Source organism: Melospiza georgiana, chromosome 4, assembly GCF_028018845.1.
Source record: "Melospiza georgiana isolate bMelGeo1 chromosome 4, bMelGeo1.pri, whole genome shotgun sequence".
Classification (NCBI taxonomy): Eukaryota; Metazoa; Chordata; class Aves; order Passeriformes; family Passerellidae; genus Melospiza; species Melospiza georgiana.
In genome coordinates, this window is record NC_080433.1 from 21,075,635 (window position 1) to 21,095,941 (window position 20,307).

General features: G+C 40.8%; 1 protein-coding gene across 1 annotated transcript in view; it reads right to left on the reverse strand.

Moving 5' to 3' along the window:
* ITPR2 (inositol 1,4,5-trisphosphate receptor type 2) overlaps positions 1-20,307 on the reverse strand; it is a 241,951-nt gene that overhangs the window by 179,501 nt on the left and 42,143 nt on the right. The window contains exons 7-10 of the mRNA XM_058022044.1: positions 19,150-19,233; positions 18,120-18,266; positions 16,803-16,898; positions 5,009-5,053 (exon numbers count right to left, since the gene is read on the reverse strand). Coding sequence (XP_057878027.1) covers positions 5,009-5,053; positions 16,803-16,898; positions 18,120-18,266; positions 19,150-19,233 — 372 coding nt within the window. The remainder of the gene's footprint in view (positions 1-5,008; positions 5,054-16,802; positions 16,899-18,119; positions 18,267-19,149; positions 19,234-20,307) is intronic.

Genomic DNA, 20,307 nt, shown 5'->3' on the forward strand with positions numbered 1-20,307 from the left:
GAGTTCTGCTTCTGCCTGGCAGGAGTTGGATCCACCCCTTCCAAACAACCCAGTGTAAGTATCAGAGGTACAAAGAGCAGAGTCAGCTCCTTCAGCCTGAGAAAACCTCAGTGTGCACTGGCACAGAGAGCTATGAGCCCCCATCCTTATTCTGCAGCAGCAAAGCTCAATAATCACATCCAGGAAGGGGAACTGAGTAAACCCCCATGGCCCGGCCAGGGTGGGACTCACCTAGGAAAGCTAAAGCTGAACATTCATAAAAAGAGTCCTGGGTGGTGAGAAAAACCTCCATTTTGGTGAGAAGGGGAAATACTGATCCAGGCCCACAGCAAAGTCTTTAACTCCTGGGCTACCACCACTGATTTACACTGCACCATGATTTATAAAGAAGCTTAAAGACAAAAAAAAAAGCACAAACATACTGCTTGCCATGTGGAAGGCAAATGTAAGGAGAGACAAATCCCATGCTGGAATCAGTGACAAAATAATCAGGTCCAATGAGATTTGTCCTCCTTGAGACTTAGAGCTCAGCAGATAACCCTTTTCACAGCTCTTAACAGAATTTGCTACTAATTGCTACTATCCCAAAACTTCCTTATTTAAGTCAACTGGGCATCATACCTAAAATTCAAGAGATCTACATGGAGTTTTGCTTACAGGAGGGCCTTCATTTCAACTGCAAAAAGCAATCCAAAAACACAACAGACCTAAAATACCTTTTCTTTTAGAAACCCAATCCCAATTGGTGAAGACACCTCTTGTGGCATAGAGACAGACAAGGATAATGCCCTGCTCCTGAATGAATACATTAAGCTGCACTACAGATTTCAGCAGAAATTAAATTTAATAGCAGCCAGAGTTCTGAAAATGCCTGTTAAATCCAGAGCAATGTGGTATCTCAATACGTTAACCCAGTTTAGGAGGCTCTTACAAAACCAGCATTTTCACAGAGCAGTAACGTGAGCAGAACTCCATAGGTTAGATTATTTTTAAAATTCTTTATGAGAAGAAAATGGAGTAAATGAATGGCCAGCCTTGCTCCTGCCTGCTAGGAGCCCTGGCAGACAGCACAGCAGTTAGCCTCCTGTAACACCTTCACTGTTGACTCATTTGTGAGTCATCGCGTTTTTAGCAGAGACATCACGTTGCAATCCTGTTGTTAGGAGCCAGAGACATTCTGTAAGAAACAATGTATGCATTTCCAGAGCTGATTCAGACCCGTGTGCAACAGCAGAATAATAATAATGTGCCGGCATCCGTGTCTCCCCTTCTCCCCCAGCCTCCCCGGTGGTCTGACTGCTGGCTTTATATAAGCTGCCATTTTTAAGCTGATGATTTTTCTTTTCTCTTTTCTTTTCAGTGTTTTTCAGATTCTCTATTCTACTTGTTTAAACAGCATCACTCACATAAAATATGTAATTCAATATAGGTCATTCCTGGAAGGTAAAATAAAATATTTTTAAATAAAAACAAATTAATTTACAGTTTTTATCAGGAAAAAAAAATCTCCTGGGTTGACAGCAAAAAGGAAAAGTTAGAATTGCAGAATGTTGGGAATTCATAAAGATATATAAACAGAAGTCAAAGGAGATACATCAAATTGTACCTGGCAGCCCACAGTAGAACTGCCCAACTTCTTTACAAGATAAGTGAGTACATACCAGTCTCCACCCTAACAAAAATCTCAACAATAAAAGACAGATGGGAACTGGTTAGAATTAGCCCTCTCATGAAAATGCAGACAAATGGAGATAAGGTACCCATCCAAAGTCAGCCTTTAACACAAAGGCACTAACAAATGCCAGGTTCCCAGCTGCTCCTGACATTTCCCTGATGTTGGTAGCATTCTTCTTGATGCTGTACATTTCTCTCCTTAGAACAAGCATAGTAATTTGCAGCATAAAAAACACCAATTTTGGGGTTAGTGGGAGCTGTAACACAGAGCACTGCATTTTGATACATGATACACTACAATCTCCTGGACTTTAAGAGATGAAGGAGCCCTCTTTTGATAAGACCCTTAAATCTCAAAAAGGTCTTCCAACCTAAAAAAAATATTCTGGAACTTAGATGTGGGAATATCAATAACTCATTGCAAGGCCAAATTTTACCAGAATTAAAACCAGTGCTTCTCAAGACAATTTGGCTGGATTGTCAAGAAGCAGCTCATAAACAAGCAATGAACCTCAGTCCAAACATACATTTAATGCTTGGGAACAGAAGTCCCAGTGACTTCCAGTAATATTTATGCTCTCTGGAGCCAAAACTCTTTCAACCCTTAAGTGACTCTGGAGTCACTTAAGGCAAGGCAGAAAAGATGTGCTTAGGGAGAACCCTGGTGTCCGTGCCCACTGCTGCATCATGGAAAACCCTTCTCCATTGCTGCTTCCCAAAATTCAGTTGCCTGAGCCACTGGGATCAGGCCTTGTAAACCAGGACATGAACATGCACAAGCAGCCCCAGCACATGCTGAAGGGTTCAGGGCTGGCACAGAATGCACAGATGGCTGTGCTGCCTTTAAAACCCAGACAACAGAGAAGGAACTACTACTGTTTCATCCAAAGGTCCAGTAGAGAAAAGAGAGTCCCAGAATGGCTCAGGCTGAAGGGACCACAGTGGGTCAGTGCCACCTCCCTCCCTGCTCCAACAGGGCCATGCCAGAGCACAGAGCACAGGATTGTGTCCAGAGGGGTCTGGAATATCCCCAAAGAGGAGACTCCACACCCTCTCTGTTCAATCTGTTCAGTCCTCGGTCAGTGCCCAGGACAGAAGTTCTGCCTCCTGCCCAGGTGGAACCTCCTGGCCTCAGTCCCTGCCCGTTCCTCTGGTGCCATTGCTGGGCCCTGGAGCAGAGCCTGGGCCCTGCTCAGAGCCCTCCCTGCACACAGGGACACCCAGGGCTGAGGGCCCCTCTCAGCTGGGGCTCCTCTCCAGGCTGGACAGCCCCAGCTCCCTCAGCCTTTCCCTGCCACAGATGCTCCAGGCCCTGAATCATCTCTGCAGCTCCACTGGCCCCAATCCAGGAGTCCCTGCTGTGCTGAGGAGCCCAGGACTGGACACAGCACTGCAGATGTGCCTCCCAGGGCTGGGCAGAGGGGCAGGATCACTCCCTGAACTGCTGGCACTGCTCTTCCCAGTGCACCCCAGGATTCCATTGGCCTTCTTGGCCTCAAGGGCACAGGCTACAGGTTCAGCCCTTCAGCCACGAGGATTTGTTTATTCATCTCCTATCTCTCTGCTACTCAGACTCCACTTCAACCTCTCCACTACAGATTTACTTCATGGGCAGTATTTCAAAATTAATTGCTTCAAAGGATGGAAAAGAAAGTGCCTTTGCTGTGAGCCAATTAGGCAGAGACCAGGCAGAGGAAACACTATAGATGATAACCAGAGCAAGGAAAGCCTGTGTGCTCCAGGTTATGTGCTATTGGATACAAGAGTGACATAGCCGACCCTCCAAGAACTCCAAATATTACAAGATTCTTTTACTTTTGAGGGACAATTCAATGCACTGCATCATTGTAACATCAAAGAAATTCCTGCACAGGGATATGAAGTTTCTATATTGGGTTGCTCCAGGGCTAAATGAAGGCTTAAATAGCCATTGCTGACTCATGGCATTTCCAACAAGATTATAAAGGAGTGAAGGATCCAAAAGGATTTTTACCACACTAATAGAGCCTGTAGGCTTGGATTTACAAGGAGGTGTCACCAAAAATTGCTAGAAGTTCTTCCACAAAACATCTTTCATAGGAAAGTGCTGACTGCATAAATTAAAATGTCCACAGAGATATCAGCTTTAATCATCAATCAGCTTTGATTACTTTTTTATTGGAAGCATTCCTCTAATGTGATTTATCTGGTCTGGGGTTTTAGCTGAAACCAATATCGAGGAGGAATAAGCCAAACTGATAGTGAAGCCACCTTTAACATTCATGCTTAGATTACATTTGTGCCTTTGTCATTATCCAGTCCAGGGAATATTTAACTATTTAGATGAACTGGAATGGCTACAGAGGGAAAACTTACACCATAAATAAGTATGGTGTGGTACCACAGGATTGGCTCCTCAGTGACAAGGGCCTAACACCTACTCACTGGAGAATTCTAGAACTGATCTTGATTTCCATTCCAAAGCTTCAAAGGCCTCAAGTTTCATTTCAATACAAAAGAGAAACAACTGGTGGAACGTCTGTACTTTCATAGGAGAGAATTCTCATTTCTCTGGACAGCTTAGCTCTTATTGCAATATCACCACTAATGCCAAATATCAGGGAAGATGGAAAACCAATGTAGCCAACTCCTATGAAAGGCTTCATTTTTATTAAAATTGGAGTCCTCAAGGCATGTAATTATGTAAGAATCTTGGGTTTCTTGTCATGAAAAATCAAAAATTCCTTCTCTGTGCAGAGAAAAACTTGAAAATGTGTCCTCTTAAAGAACAAAAGCCGGAAGGCAAGCAGAAAGAAATTAAATTGAATTTTTTTGAAGAAGATCTCGGCTTTTCCAAGGCAATCTCATGAATTTGATGGAGGAATTATTCTTTTTGGGAATATTTGTTGACTTAGTAACAATAAGACTCCCTCAAGGAGACTTCCCCCAACTTCCTTCACACACTATAATCTCCATGTCTGGCCTCATTAGTCAGAATTAGCTAAAATACTGTTGAAGCTGTATCAGGCAAAGGCTGTTGTCAGGAAATAACACATCTGAGCTAAGAACCAACACATTTCATATCTGCAGTCAGACAACAAGCAGAACAGCTTCAACTAATGCCACTTTGATGCAGAATTTGAATAAGTTTCTTATCATTTGCCTCAGAGTGAGGGAAAACTTTCTGAATTGCCAGTTCCGAGATGCATCCTACCTTACACAGGATATGGAAAGCAATCCCAGCAGCTGGAACACATAAGGAAAAGGAAAGCTATGAAGAGCTTCCATATGCCAGGATGTGCTGGGTTAAGGATACAGCATTTCCCAGATTATATGCAACATAAATTCCACTTACCAAAGCTTTTCCTTCATTATTACCTTCAGGGTAGTGTGGGTTAAGCTGGAAAAGAAAAGAAGTCAAATACTATCTTGATAGCTTTCAGACATTTCATAACTGGGGGAGAGGGTTTGGTTCAGTTCTCTGTTATGTTTCCACCCTGCAAAAGGAGAGTGGAGCTTTAGAAGCAGTGTGAGAGTAAAAGACTTACTGCTTCAATTTCTGGCTGACTTAGCTGGTTATGTCCTCACCTCTAGAAAGAGCATCTTGCAATCAAGCTTGTTAACTCAAGAGGAATCTCAAACAACCAAACCCAAAAGGGATGATGAAGAAAGCACAGTTACTATTCTAAATGCAGCCAGTTACAGTCACCCACACAGATGCACACACAATCAGTTCCAGGATTGACCCTGGGCAGATAGACTGAGACAAAAAAATAACAGTCTCTATGTATACTGAGATTTTACAGGAGAAGACAGTGAACTCAGAACTAACTCATCTTTGAAACAGGAGTGACAATGCCACTAGAGAAAATTATTTCATTACACTGTAGTTCTGTTTAGCTATTATTAATGGGGATAATATTTTCTATGTCTATCAGGATTATCAAGCATTAATTAGTACTAGGAGAAGCTTGGATGAAAGATGGTATACAATAATAACTTTAAAGTATTACTATTTAAAAGCTGTTAAATATCATACTTTTGACAAGAGAAATATGTAGCCTATAAGATTAAGGATTATGCAGGCAGACATATTCACAAGTAAACAAAAACACACACACCCACTCACTAGCTGCACATGAAACCTTTAAAGATTTGATTTACACGAAGAAACAATTTTGTGTCAATATTTACCAATATTCCCTGACACAGGATATGCTGAAAATGCTGAAGTAAGATTATAAATTACAAAAGACAATTTTCTTCTTAGGCAATTACAGTGTGTATACATCTTACAGATGAGTACAGTCATTTTCTTGGCTTGAATTTGGCATTACCAGTGTGGAAGAGTCAGAAGAGAATTGCACAGGGCATGATGCATGAGTCCCAGAGGAACTTTTCAATATCACATTATCATACATCTAACATTAAACAGACAACTGTTGTGAAGAGATTCTGTTACACTGATAACACTTTTATTAAAAATTTATAATTTGTATCTCTTTAACCCCTCAAAATGCCCACTCCTCTCCATAACAGAAGCCTGAAGAAAGGAGGAAAACTTTCAAATCTTTGTCAAATGGCTGAAAATACCTTCCCTACATGTCACAACTTGATGTGCTAACACAGAAATGACCAAGGGTTTATTCTGTCTCCATATCATTTTTTGCATTAGCCACTGTGTTACCATTAAAAACTTAATTCAGAGACCTTGCTTTCTTCCCTGAGCTGACACCTGTCTCAAATAGTTCATTTTGCTCCTCCCTGACATTGTCACAGTCTCCCAACTCCAAGTGCCTCTTGCTACTGCTATACAGCAACAGGAATGAGAGATGAACACCAAAAAACTAGAAGTTATACACATATGTAACTATCTTCACAAAGTTTTGGTTCCTTCTTAAGTTTCCACATTTCTTTCAGCATGACATTTGTTCACCTGACACCTTAAAATAATCCTGGTGTCCCAATTTTAGCAGCCAAGCTGAGTTCTCTGCCTTTGGTCCCTCATCAAGAGGAGACAAAATCAGCAGGCAGCGCTCCTCAGTCCCAGCCACGCACTGTGGCCTTCCAGCAAAGGTGCAGAGAAGGTACAGGAAGGCTGAATTTCTATGCTACCTTCAGATATTGCTGGTTGTGAGCAAGCAAGAAAGTCTGGGTCATCTCAGGTTTGCCACTAGAGCCAGCACAGAGAACTTGGCACTGAGGATTTGATCCTACAGGTTTTCATTGAAGGACTCAAGTGAATAGAGTTACCTACCCAATATGAACTGAATTCTGACATCCTTCAGCTGCTTGCTTTCAACATAAGGGTGATTAAATATATATATAGATATTTATAACAGTAACAGGAGAAATTAGGAGACTCTAATTGACACTTCCTGCCTTCTCAAAAAATGACTGAACAGACTGCCTTCAAATTTCCAAAACAGGTCACTTGTGGACTGAGGGTGATGGAGACAGAAGGCTCAGGTGAGAAATCAAGTACATCCTTGATGATGCTTTTTCTTGCCCTGCTATTACAGAAATAATAAACCCAAAAAGATATTGTTTAGAGAAAGTTTTGAGATGCAGACATTAAACCATAAACATAATGGAACTCAGTTTTCAGGCTGACATCCATGGCCCCATTTTCAGCTCTGGTCAGCAGCTGCCACTTTCATTTTCATTTCAACTGAGATTGTTGGTGCTGAGGGTTTCTACAAAACAGACCAGCAGCTATTATCCCATGCTTCATTCTCCAGATAGAAGGGGCATAAATCATCTAGTGTTGTGTGTCATATTACACCTGTTCCGAGTCCCTTTCAATATCCCAGCCCAGAATGACCTAAGGACACAATGACAGTCTCAGCACTCCAAAACCTATTGCTTTTTCTGATTTATGTAAGATCACTTCCATTCTTCAATAAATTGCCAAAACAAAAGAAGCCTTGAAAAGAACAACATTAGTATTTTTATCTTGCTACTAATGAAATCAAGTAAAATTTTCTGCAGGTGTTTAGAAAGAAAGAATGCTATGCCAAAATAGGCCTCAATGAAGCTCAACACTTTTCAAGCTTTTTTGTGTCATTGGATGTCTTGAAATTTCAATTTACTGAATTGTACCTGAAATACAGCACTGAATATTGCTGTAAAATGCCACTGGAAGGTGCATGCAGCCAATATGCACCAAGAACAAGAAGAATTACAAACTGCAGAGCTTAAGCAAGTGTAATTGTATAAATTATTATTGTAATAGTTTCATTATATGTTGTTTTGGGTTTGGGCTTTTTTTTTTTAGTATATCTTCATCAGCTTCTTTTGCAGTAAAGAATAATCCAGAAATCATAATTCTCTGCTGCTTGTTTTTCAACAAACTCAGGCACAGTAATTTTTACCCTTCCATGAATGGGAAATAAAAAGGTACCACAAAAAGAGTTTCTCATTTACACTTCTCATTCTGGAGTTTAGAGACAGATTTGCAACTACAGAAAATGCAATACCTTCTTTTAAATCTACATTTAAATAGAATTTAGTTGCACCCCTCTGCAAGAAGCCAAATTCCCAAATTGTGATCCACAGAGGGTATCTGAGAGAGCCTGAAGGTGCTCAGGCTCAGGAGCCAGTGCTGCAGGTGGTCCTCCTGAGTATAAAAATTGGTGACTCTTGGACAGATTTCAGGCTCAGCCTTGGTACACAGTGCTATGTGAAAAGATGAGATGTCTGAATGCATACATATATCAGCATCCTCACCCTGTGGGAGCAGCAGAAGGCCCCCAGGAGAAAGTATATATGACAAACTCATAATGGAAGTAACCTTTACACATGGAAAACTGAGGTATAGACAAAGTATTTCTTGATAGAACAACATGAACAGGCAAGAAATCTCATTGCTGAATTTTCACTTAGTAACTTTACAAAATCTGTAAAGTCTGCATAGCAGGAAGGCAACTTTCATCTCTGTGTGTTTGTGTGCTGCTTCTGGTAGTTGGTGCTCAGAGAATGCCAGTGACCTGCTAACCCTGAGAGGGATTCCACTAGATTGAGCACCAGAAGTTCCAGGCTCTGTCATTTCCACTGATTAAAGCTACTCAAAGTTGTACCTTAAAGTTTTCAAACCTCACAAGTCTGCAGTGCATCATTTCCTGGGGTTCTACTATTGTCCAGATCATCTCACAGGTTATTCCTGGCTTTAATTTTACTTTTGCATCTTCACATAGCTAGATGTCCTTTACAATTCAAGAAGTTTGAAACTCCACATTTCTACTGAACGTTGTTTTCTTGGAGGAATGCATGGAAAGTACCCAAACAGGCTATTTTTGGACGCTCAATTAAGAAGGAGAGAGAGGAGTTTGGAAAAAGAAACACCCATGCTGATTTTAATCAAATTTTGTTGACTAGGTAAAGGATATTTAAAGCATCTTGTCAAGGGAAGAATTAGATTGCCAAATTTCAGCTAAATGAGCATTTTAATTACTTGGTTAAAACCTGCATTTATGAAGGAAACCCTGACAGACAAAGCATAAAAGGATGTAATTCAACACACTCAAACATTCCCCATTTCATTTGATAACCAGCCTGTTAACACACAGCCTGTTACCCAGCCAACAAGGGCAAGTGTTTCGGGGAAGAAAAGCCAGGACAAAAGAAAAATAATCCACTTTTCAAATCTTTCATCTTCATTAGGCTTGCTTTGTTCTTTGTTAATGTCATACTGATTAGCTTTCGATAAATCCAAAGGACTTTTGCACAATTTCAAAGACTTTCAGTGGCATTCAAAGGACTTTTGCCATCTTATTAACTTGCCAGACAAAGCCTGGCTACAGCTCTACCTCGATAAACTCCATTCAACCCCTCCTCAGCATCAGCACAGAGCTCCTGATAATCATCATGCAAGGAAAGTTTAACAATCTTAAAAGGCCTTTTCTTTCAGGATTGTCTTTTCCTCATGAGCCATGTCTTAGCAGATCAGACAGGTTTCCAGGGAGCACTGGGAAAGCAGAACCTTTTTGTTTGCTTCAGGCCCCCCTGCAAGTCAAAAACAGGAATGAGAAGAGCCTCAACACCTTCCTGTCCTGATTTTTCATCCTCATTACTAGAAGAAAGATCATCTTGATGGCATTTCCAGCTGCTGTGTAAGCAATGGCAGGCCAGCATTTTGCCATGCCTAAATCAGCACAGATTTAAAGGTCTCACACAAGCAGCATAAGCTGGAGTAGCTCCATGTTATGAGTGGTAACTGGGAAATTTCATTTCTTCTACAGGGATCAAGGGCAGAAAACTTGAAACCAGTGCTCAGCCCCACTCAGCCATATCCCATTCTGCAGAGGAAGTCAAAAGAATGGAAAATGTCTAAGAGATCCTTAAGTGTAACTTGGATGCTGGGCCATAACCTTAGTCTGAGCTTCAGCATCTCCATGTCAACCTGTGTTACATAAAAGAAAGCATCCTCATCTCTTCAAGAGTGATGTTCTAAGTATTAATTAATTATGCCTTTCAGTGGTCCTCACAGGAGTAACTAGGGATGATTGAATTAGACATGACTGATGTTTCTACTGTTAAAAAAAGCAAAATCAAAAACCACAGGCACACAAAACCCCAAAAAACAATAAAAAACAAAGGAGGGAAGTCTTGGAAACGTCCATCAAGCATCACAAAGAGGCACAAATACAAGTGAATAAAAGCTTCTCAACTGATTTGAAAAAATAAACAAAAATAATGCACTTAAAGACAGACCACATGTCTACATTTGCTGTTTTGGAAGACATGAAAATGCAAGATGTATTTTTAATAACATAATTAGGCCTTGTAATGACTAAATGACAATAAATGCTGCATTAATATCTTTGTACTTCCTCACTCCTAAATCTTGTATACGTAAAACATGGTCCCAATGCAGCCAGCTTCAGGCAGGATCGAAAGAGCTGAACACTCTCACAGATCACAACTGCAAATGAGCTGGCTGGGGGAAAAGACTTTCCTCTGAGATCCAGATTTATAAAGGTATTTGCACACTGATAGATTCCACCAAAGTCAAGACAAGTCAGGTCAAGAAATTTAGCCACATTCTCAAGATTCTTAAATACCTTGGAGAAATCTAGTTCTAGGTTTTGCTAAATGGACATCTAGATCTGTCACTTTAAAAAGCCATATCCAAGTCTGCAGAACAGGTCAGGCTGGCTCTGTAAATCAGTAATCCATCCTCCTCCTCTGGATCTCTTCCATCTCTTCATGCATAGCTGTAAATTATCCTTCACTCCTTATAGAGCTTTAAAACAAACCCACACTCCTATGAGACAGAAAAACTGAAATAAGGCTTCCAGTGCTGAGTTCACCCTGTCACCTTGGCAAATCCTTTTTCTTATGAGAAACTTTAATCACAGAGCCAGACAGAAAATAATCAGAATGCTGTGCTAAAATTTAATGAAGAGACACTGGGAAAAAACAGCCCCAAAGGAAGATTTTGATGCAATCTCCAGGTGAGGAGGTCCCACAGTACCAAGGAATGAAATCTGTGAGGAGATGTGTGAAGGCCTTGGTAGATGCTGCCATCTCCTGGCATCTTCTCTGGCTTACAAACTGTTCCTGAGCAAAAGGTAGCTCACATCTCAGTTGAACAAGGCCATTTTTATTTTATTTTATTTGTTACTTGCCTCACTCTTCTGAAGGCAGAAGGAACCACAGAGCATTTAACCCTGTGTTCACCTTCTCTGCATGACCAGGACATGAACAAGTCCTTCTGCAAAGGTTTGTTTCCATGTCAAACAAAAAAGAAAATAAAATTACATTGGCAAGCTGTGGCTCTATTATTGCTTCCTAAATAAAAAACATCACTATCAGTAGTCCAATTTCCAACAAGTAGATAACAAAAGACCTAATTTATGGACTTCAAATAATCAAATCTCAAATGCCTTAATAAAACATCCTATGCAGGACTCCATTTTCCAGCAGTTTAAGGAAGTGGAAGAAAAGTCCATAAAACTATAGAGACAGTTTTTTCAGGGCACCAGGAGTTTAATCCTGGTTTATAGCCTCAAGTTTAAGAACTGATTTTCCTTCTACATTTCTTTTATCTTAGCTAATGCTGAGTATACTATTACCCATACAATTATGTAATCTTTCTTAAAATCTCATTAAATGCTTTGTTTTCCATTCTTGTGGGATTCTTGTGACAATCTTTACTATTCAGAAGCAGGAGAGGATTATTTTCTCTCAATATTAGCTTGAGTATGTACTCAGCTATCTCCACCATGATCCTAATCAAGTGATTATTACAACAGGCTTAAATTTACTATGAAGGGCATGGCCCTGTCCATCTGAATAAATGCATACCATAACAAAATCTATAACATGGAAGGCTAATATTTTTAATCACAGAATCATAGAATTATTTGGGTTAGAAGGGACCTTAAAAATCCTCTAGTGCCAACCCCCCGCCATGGACTGTAAAAGCAAAATTTAACAGCAATTCTAAATTTAAAGTGAATGATGCACATAAGCTTATCTGAAAAGAAAGGGCAGCTTGGGGCAATTTTGACCAAAAAGTAGAGTCAGGTAATATGGAAAGAAATTATTCAAGAACGACAAGACAAATATGTGTAACTTCTACTGGCCAAGAGTTCTCCGCAAGTGGTTTACACCACAGTGTGGTCAAAATCAGCTGACAGTCCTGCAAAGCTTCAGCAATCCCACCCAAAACACTCATGATCTGGGGTGCCTTAGCTCAGTGACCCTGTTCCAGCACAGACTAGTCCCTCTTCACCAAGCCTACATCACCTCAGGGACAGCACCTTGTGTCTGCACAATGCAATACCTGAGGAAAAAGAACATTTCTGAATCCTATATTGCCACTGCAGTGCTCCACCACCACTGCCTTGCAAGCTGGCCTGGACTTCCTGTTCCATTAATATTCATCTAATTGTCATTTCACCTCATGTGTATGTAACCCTGTGCTGCTCAGCCCAACTAAATTCAATCATTCCCACCTTCAAAAGAGTATTTAGTGCTAAAATAATCCTAAAGCTGGAAGGGTGTTTCATGCAGGATTTTAAGAACAGAGTTTAGAACAAAACTCTGATCAGAGTTGATCCAACTTAATTACTGTAATTGATTACAGCTTAAACCCTGCCCTTTCACTCTTACAGAGAGAGGAAGGAGAACTCTATGAGAAAGCCAGAGAAGTTTTCCACAGCAGTAATTGTTTATGGCCATAGTTCTGGAGAAGCACAGAATGTGAACATTCAGGCTGCCATTTTACCTGCCTTATCTTAATTCATTGAGTTTAGTTGAGGTAATTTGGTGTTAAAGACCTCACTGGATTTACTGCCATATTTTGACCAAGGTATCTAGTAACTAATCTATTCAGCTAGGTAAAACAGAATTATCACTGATTTTTTTCCTTACAAATTCTGCATAGTGATTATGTACAGGCTCATGAGGTTTCATAAGGAACATACTGTGGCTTATCTATGGTCTACTGCAATATCTGAGATCAGCACGTGATCTGATAGATGCAGATATGTTTTGTAATTATTTTAGCCACACCTGAGAAATTGAATATGAAATGACAGACTTATCCTGCCCTTCTTGTGTGTGGGCACACATATCAGTTAAACAGCCTCATAAAACAAGTGTTAATGGTTTCAGTATGAATTGCCCAGTTTAGAAATCACAAAACCAGAGCTGCTCTAAATGTGGAGAACAATATTAAAAGTGCATGTTTTGGTTTGGCACAATTGATAAGCTGATATTCAGTTCAAAGAGACTTTTATCTTGGCAATTTAAAATATTTAAAAGGTAATATGTGTTCATGAGAAAGGCACAGCTGTGTGGTCCCAACCTGCAGCATCTGCAAAGCTATTCAAGCAAACTGCAGCTCACTCCCACACACACACACAGACAGCTTTGGGTGCTTTCTACATGGCTACATTCACTGAAAAGACTTTTGGAGAAATCTTTGTTACTTTGAAGCCTCCAATTTTCACCTAACCTTACAGCCTCTCTTTGTAAATGTACGGCTTCAAAATAACTTGGGTCATTTTCCTGTAACCAGGGCTATAAAAAGGATCTTCAGCAGAACTTTTTCTGAAAGACTGCTGACTCTGTGAAGATGAGAATAAAACTCTGTTCTGAGAATGAAACTCAGCAGCCTGGATCTTAGCTGGTGGCTTAGTGCCTAAATCTCCTGCTGAAGATCTGGCTCAGCTCTTTTGGGTGAAAACAAGCCCTTATGACACTAACAGCAGAACTCCTGCTGTCTCTAAAGAAGACAATTTCTCTTTCCAATTTTTCAGCTGAGTATTTGGTTCCACTTCTTTGGGAATGTCTAAGCCTGTGGCTTAAGGTTTCCTAATGTCAGACATCATTACCAAGTACCCAGATTTCCAATGCCCCAAATCTTATCACCAAACATCAAACCCTTTCTTCAGTATATTCCTCCTGTCTTAAGTACTTGTGTGAGAGCACACAGACACTGTGAGTGACCAAGGGTGTGCAGAGCAGCAGAGCAAAGGCAATGCAGGTGTGTGGAATCACCAAGAGTCTCCCACTGTGATTCCTCCAGCAGTGGGTCTTTCAGGGTGGCTCACCTTCAGCCCAAAGTCTGGGAGGAGGATCCAGGTTGCTTTAAGGTCTTAAACAACTTCGAAGCACAGTAATTAAAATTAGGCTAAATAATGCCAAGTGGAAAGAGGATTAAAGGAAATACTACTACTTGAGATTGTGTCAGAAGTCAGAGATATCAGAGGTCTTTGAAAGGCAACAAAAGCTGGACGAACTTCTTGTACTTCTAAGGAACATGGAATTTAGGATTTACATATCCTGACTTCATCCTCTCTCAAGTTTATAACATTTATATTTACAAGTACTCACCTATGGTTTTTTTACTGAACAATTTCAGTATTGCCTCAAGTATTGCCTCACTTTTTTTTTTTTAATTAATTTGCTTACTGTGGTATTGGAACACCTTTATCAGCTTTAAATTCCTTAGTTCTCTGAGGCAAGCATCTTCACCTTTCTTAGTCCCCAGATTATCCCCTGACCATAACAAGCTGCAGGGACAGCCCTTCACAGCGAGGCTCAGTAGTGACCCACCAGTCCCAGACCAGACTGACCAGGATGACTCCAAGGAAAAGAGAAGGCACAGGCTGCTCACACAAGGTATGAGAGGAGAAAAGGGAGGCACCCAGGTGAAGAACACTTCTCCTCCTTGTCTGAGAGTTGACCCATGCAAGACTGCCCTGCAGAAGCCTCCATGGCACACATCAAGCTGATTTAAGGGAGGATGAAGTACGAAAAAAGACAGTTATAAACAGTGATGAATCCTGATTTACAACAGCTCAAACTGTGACAGAAATTGCATCATTAGCCAACAACAGAATGCTTAAAAGATTTGCGAATTTTCTTCTTGTGTTTTTGCTTTTTATTCCACTCTAGATACCTTTATCAAGGAGGCTTAAACAAAATCAGGTCATGGCAATGTGTGACGCTGGTGATAATCCATACCATGAGTAATCTCCCTGTGCTGCCAGAGCACAGATAAGTGCTCAGCAGGCTTTGCCCAATTGATTTAAAGTTAGCTCACGCACACGAGGTGTCTGCCTGCCTGTTCATAAATCTTTGACGTGTCTGGCTGGCTGGTGTGTTGTGCCTGACATATGAACTGTGCAAAATACAGTTCACAGGGTTTTATTACAGCAGTACCTTTAATATCTCCACCAGAGGTATTTTACACCTCACAGACACAGTCACCAGTGCAGCTCTCCAGTCCCAGCAGATCACCTCTGTTCAACCCAAAAGCTCTTCCAGCTCTCACTCCACTGTTGCCAATTATATTCTCCATATTACAAGTCTGCCTGATGGGGACTTCCTTTTCAGAGGTAGGAAGGACCTAAGCTCAGGTCTGACACTCAGAGCAGCGTGGTACCTCTTTACCTGAAGATTTTTCACCTAAAAATCTCCCAGACAGATCCCCTGGGGGAAGAAGGATGCCCATCAGTATGCTCAATGCTTTTCCTGACTCTCCAGCTCAGCTAGCAAAATCTTCCTACTGGGAGCATCCCTCACTATAAACAGAAAGGAAAATACTCCCTTTCTCAGGTGGGAGTACTGGTTGCCTCTTGAAAATTAGCTATTATTAGCTATTATTAGCAGTCCATTGTTTGTTTTGATAGTGGCCTTGACATAATTAGAAATAAATGAAAGTTTGATAGCTCCTGTTTGTCCTTCCTCTGAATTCAGTGCAGGCTGTTACAGGAGCTGGAACACAAAAGCAGCACCCTGGGAATACTAAAGAGTTGTCTGCATACAGAAGTTGCACTGCTGTAAATCTAACTCAAGCCAGGCAGAGCAAGTCTTTTTTCAGGGGTTCCCTTATATATGATTTATAACTTTCTTCTTGCAGTAAATTTCTGCACTCATACTTCAAAGCATAAGTTAAAATAAGCAATCCTAACTAAATCAGTGGAAAAAACCCCTACTTTAAACTCCATTGATAAAACTTGTACACAGATCTGTGTCAATATGGATTAGATATGAAAAAAGTTCACAGCTTCTTGCTGTGATATTTTAATGGTTATTAAAATATCCAAGACTGTACCACTTCATACACTTGGTATTATCTGCTGTATTCCAGCTTGTCAAGAACCATATTGTATTTTTAAGGAGTCTTAAAATATATTAAGCTGCTGTTTTGGGGAGTCGCAATACTCTTTTGCTTTAATACAAAGTACCAGACAAGTTGCAATATCTTCTTTCTTCTCTGGAACTTTTCATTCCATCAAAAGGGGTAGAGACTTCCTCAGAACTTTTTTAATTCAAATTTTTGTCAAAAGGCAAGAGTGCAATAGCACAACCCTGCAGCCTATATAATCACAATGAACTTGCATGACACCAATCCACAGTCACAACACCACTCCAAAAATCAAAGGAGCAGAGAGATAAATGAGCCCAAGGGTTTTCAGTACAACCATGGTGGATATTTAGCAGTGCTGTTGGCCCTGCAAGCCCTGGGTGCAGCAGTACAGTATGACCCAGCAGGGGCCCAGTGTGGGATTTCTGTGAACATCTACACTGCAGACCCACCTGCTGCACCTGTTCTGAACCAGCAGGGCTTGGTCAGGCAGCACACAAACACTTGTTAAACTGTTTTAACATTAACTGTTTAACATTCTTACCTCTGCAGCCAAGTAGTTTCCAGTTGCCAAATGCTTGAATCTAAACAAGCTGTTCCACTGTCCTGCCCCTCCCCGGCAAGGGTCATGGTGGACAACCTAAAAGAGGAATTTGGATTTTAATCCTGCTCCTCAAGATCATACTTCAGGTCACTGACATTTCCTGCAGCTCACTCCTAATAAAAATATGCAAACAACATCATTGCAGCATGCCAAAGAGAGGAGTTCTGTGCTTACATGAAGCTCACCATAGATAACAACTACTTACATTTATTTTTTGCCAAGTGCCAGGAAATACTCCTTCTATTACTTTCCATGCTTTCAGTAATTTATTCCCTGCAAACATGATGAGCCAAATTTTGCTTTTTAGTGACATGTTGTGACTCTGCAGCTCAAGAAAGTAAGGAGAGCTGCTCTACACTACTAGGCACTACTTAAAAGCAAAACTCAAACCATCTTACATTATTTTACCAATTATACCAGCTCTGTTTTTGTCAATACTAGGGGCTTCTGAAAAATTTTCATTCAAGTGATATATCCTCATATCATCTTATCACAGGTTATTTCTTTTATCCCTTGAACTGTAGGTCATTTGCTTTCTTCAAATCTAGCAGTGTCTGTCTCCTTTAAAGAGGAATCTCCAATAAGTGCAGGTGCAATACACTCTACTCCGGACCATACTTACCCAGACAAAAATCAACCATTTTTCTGAAGACTCCGTTCTAAATACACAAAGTTTATCCATCACACAAGAACTTTTGGGTATATAGGAGTTACATTATTGTAATAGCAAGGATTTGAGACATACCAATTTCCAATGTTTCTTAGTTGAACAAAAATGTTTGCTAGTTCCCTTCTCAAAACCACCCCATTCACAAGACCACCTTTATTCAGGTTTACTTTAAACAAATGTTGATGTGTTGTGTGATGTTTGGGAGATCTCCTGTCAGCCATGGTTCTCCATTTTTTATACTGCACATGAAGCTAAACGTAAACACTCAAAACTCAGGAGAGGGGAGTGTCCTTTGACTGGCTTTGGTAAAATCACACCATTTACGTCAAGTCTGAATTTGAAATTTGACTCTCCCTCATTTCAGTGCAGGCAAATATAGTAAGAAAGCCTCCTGTCTCCAGACACACAGAGAATAAAGCAGCTCGTCAGGGCTCATCCTACACAAACCGCTTCATGAAATAATAATAGTTACAGGGAGGTGTGTGATGATATCAGGAGCCCATGAATGACTCATGTTGTGCTGAAGTTTTTTTACTGAGCCCTGGCCTTCAGGTCCTAAAATATTTATAAAGAGAAATAAAAAATACCTCTATCTCCCACAGTGCTTTAGAACTTGTTGCAGACGTGGCTGACTGACGTAACGTGGTGCGGAGGAAAATGTGTTGTTTCTTCTCATATTCATCACAGGTCAGAAACTTCTCTTGCTCTGCATGAAACAGCCTCACAACATCTCCCTAAAGAAATACGGAAAAGAAGCATTGTTAAGTGGTAGGCAAAGCCTCCAGAGTAATTTTCTATTTGTAACAGCTCCAGTGATGCCAGCAGAGCTGATAAGAAGAAAATACTTCCGAGCTTCCTATTGCTGGAGCAGGTACCAAGTGAAGAGTATTCAATCTTAGCACCAAGTCTGGAAATCAGATGGGATAATTCAGTCCTGCAGGAGACCCATGGCCTTTTGGGAAAGCACAACAATGAACAGTGGGCAAAAATTAACCTAAAGGTCATTTTTTATTCTAGTTAACTTTACTAAGTTTATGTTTTTTTTGTTTCTACTCTCTCTTATTACTTAAAGGAAGTGAAGAGATTTTTCTAACATTGTATTATCTTATCACTTCTACTCTGCAATCAATACCAACACCCCCTCTCTGTTTCTTCTGCTGGATTCATTTTTGTTTCCTCCTGCCTCTCCCCAAGACTTGAAACACTATCCTTAAATGGGTCTACACAAAGATACCGTTTTCCCTTTCAAATTCTTCCTCAAAAACTGCTGGTACCTTGACACCTATTGAAAAAATAGCCATTGATAATAAAATGATTTATTAAGGTACATGTGAGGACAAATTAAGCTTATCTCTAAAATGAAAATGTAAATTATCTCAGAGATTAATCTACAGGCATGAAACTGTGCAACACCTCAGCATGTAAAGCTACATTGTCTTATTACAGTTATTGTTACAGTTACTTGGAACATCTCCATAAAGTCCTTATTTCTTCTTTTATTCACCAGGTAATATTTCTCTACACAGTAAGATTTATAAGTCTTTCTAATACAGTAAGATACTAAGATAAAGTAAAATACTTTCTTGATTCAAAAAACAATTTAAAAATCATACTTACTCCTTTCAGTACGTCATCTCGGTAACTACTGAATTTCATGAACAAAGTTATTTTCCAGCTTGTGTTACAGTTGACAGCATTTACCTTTAGAGGAAAAAAAATTCAAATTACAGTATGTGGGGATGGGTTTTTTTTTTTGAGACATTCCATTCTTCTGAAAGTATCACACCACATCTAGGATGGCAGGGGACATGGCTTAGCTACATATCTGTACAGTTCTTAACACTGGTCCTGAAGCTCTCAAATGTTAATGATTGTAATGCTGGAGAAGACTGGGTGGGGAAATGTTGCTCTGTTTGCTGACAGCCCACCAAGAACACCCCAAAGGGATACTGAGTGAGGATTTCCGCTTACCTCAGTCAGAGTTTGAGATACTCAAGGAAACCTCATAGAGTTATCACTGCAGCAAATATTTCATTTTGGGTTTTTGAGGCTAAGCTGGAACCAGTTTTTAAGGCTGGTTTTGAGTCCATTGTGGGCTCATGGTGGGTTCTGGTTACCAGTAAAGCACAACATATCACAGAATGGTCTGGGTAGGAAGGGATGTAAAGATCATCCCATTCCAAGCCACTGCCATGGGCAGGGACACCTGCCACTATCCCAGCTTGCTCAGAGCCCCATCCAGCCTGGTCTTGAACACTGCCAGGGATCCAGGGGCAGCCACAGCTTCTCTGGGCACCCTGTGCTGTCGAGAGGATGGTGGAGGCACAAGGGACACCAAAGGCAGCTTGAAGCATCCACAGCCCTTTAATGTTCTACCTTTCACACTCTTCACCTTACCTGCATTGCACCTGTGTGCCCTCTGTTCCCTTGGGTGACTGGTCAGCACACCTGGGCACTCCATGGTTCATTACCTTCAATACTGCACCCCTGCCCTACACAGCTGTAGCCCATTGGGGATGAGGCTTGGCCACAGCCCCATTTCCAATTACCACAAACTGTGTGCCCACAACACTGTGCCAGGGCATCACCACCCTCACAGGACACAATTTCTTCCTCATATCCAATCTGAATGTGCCCTCTGTCAGTGTGAAGCCATTCCCCCTTGTCCTGTCACTCCAGGCCCTTGTCAAGAGTCTCTCTCCATCTTTCCTGTGGGCTCTCAAGGCCACAATAAGGTCACTCCAAAGCCTACTCTCCTCCAGGCAGACCAATTCC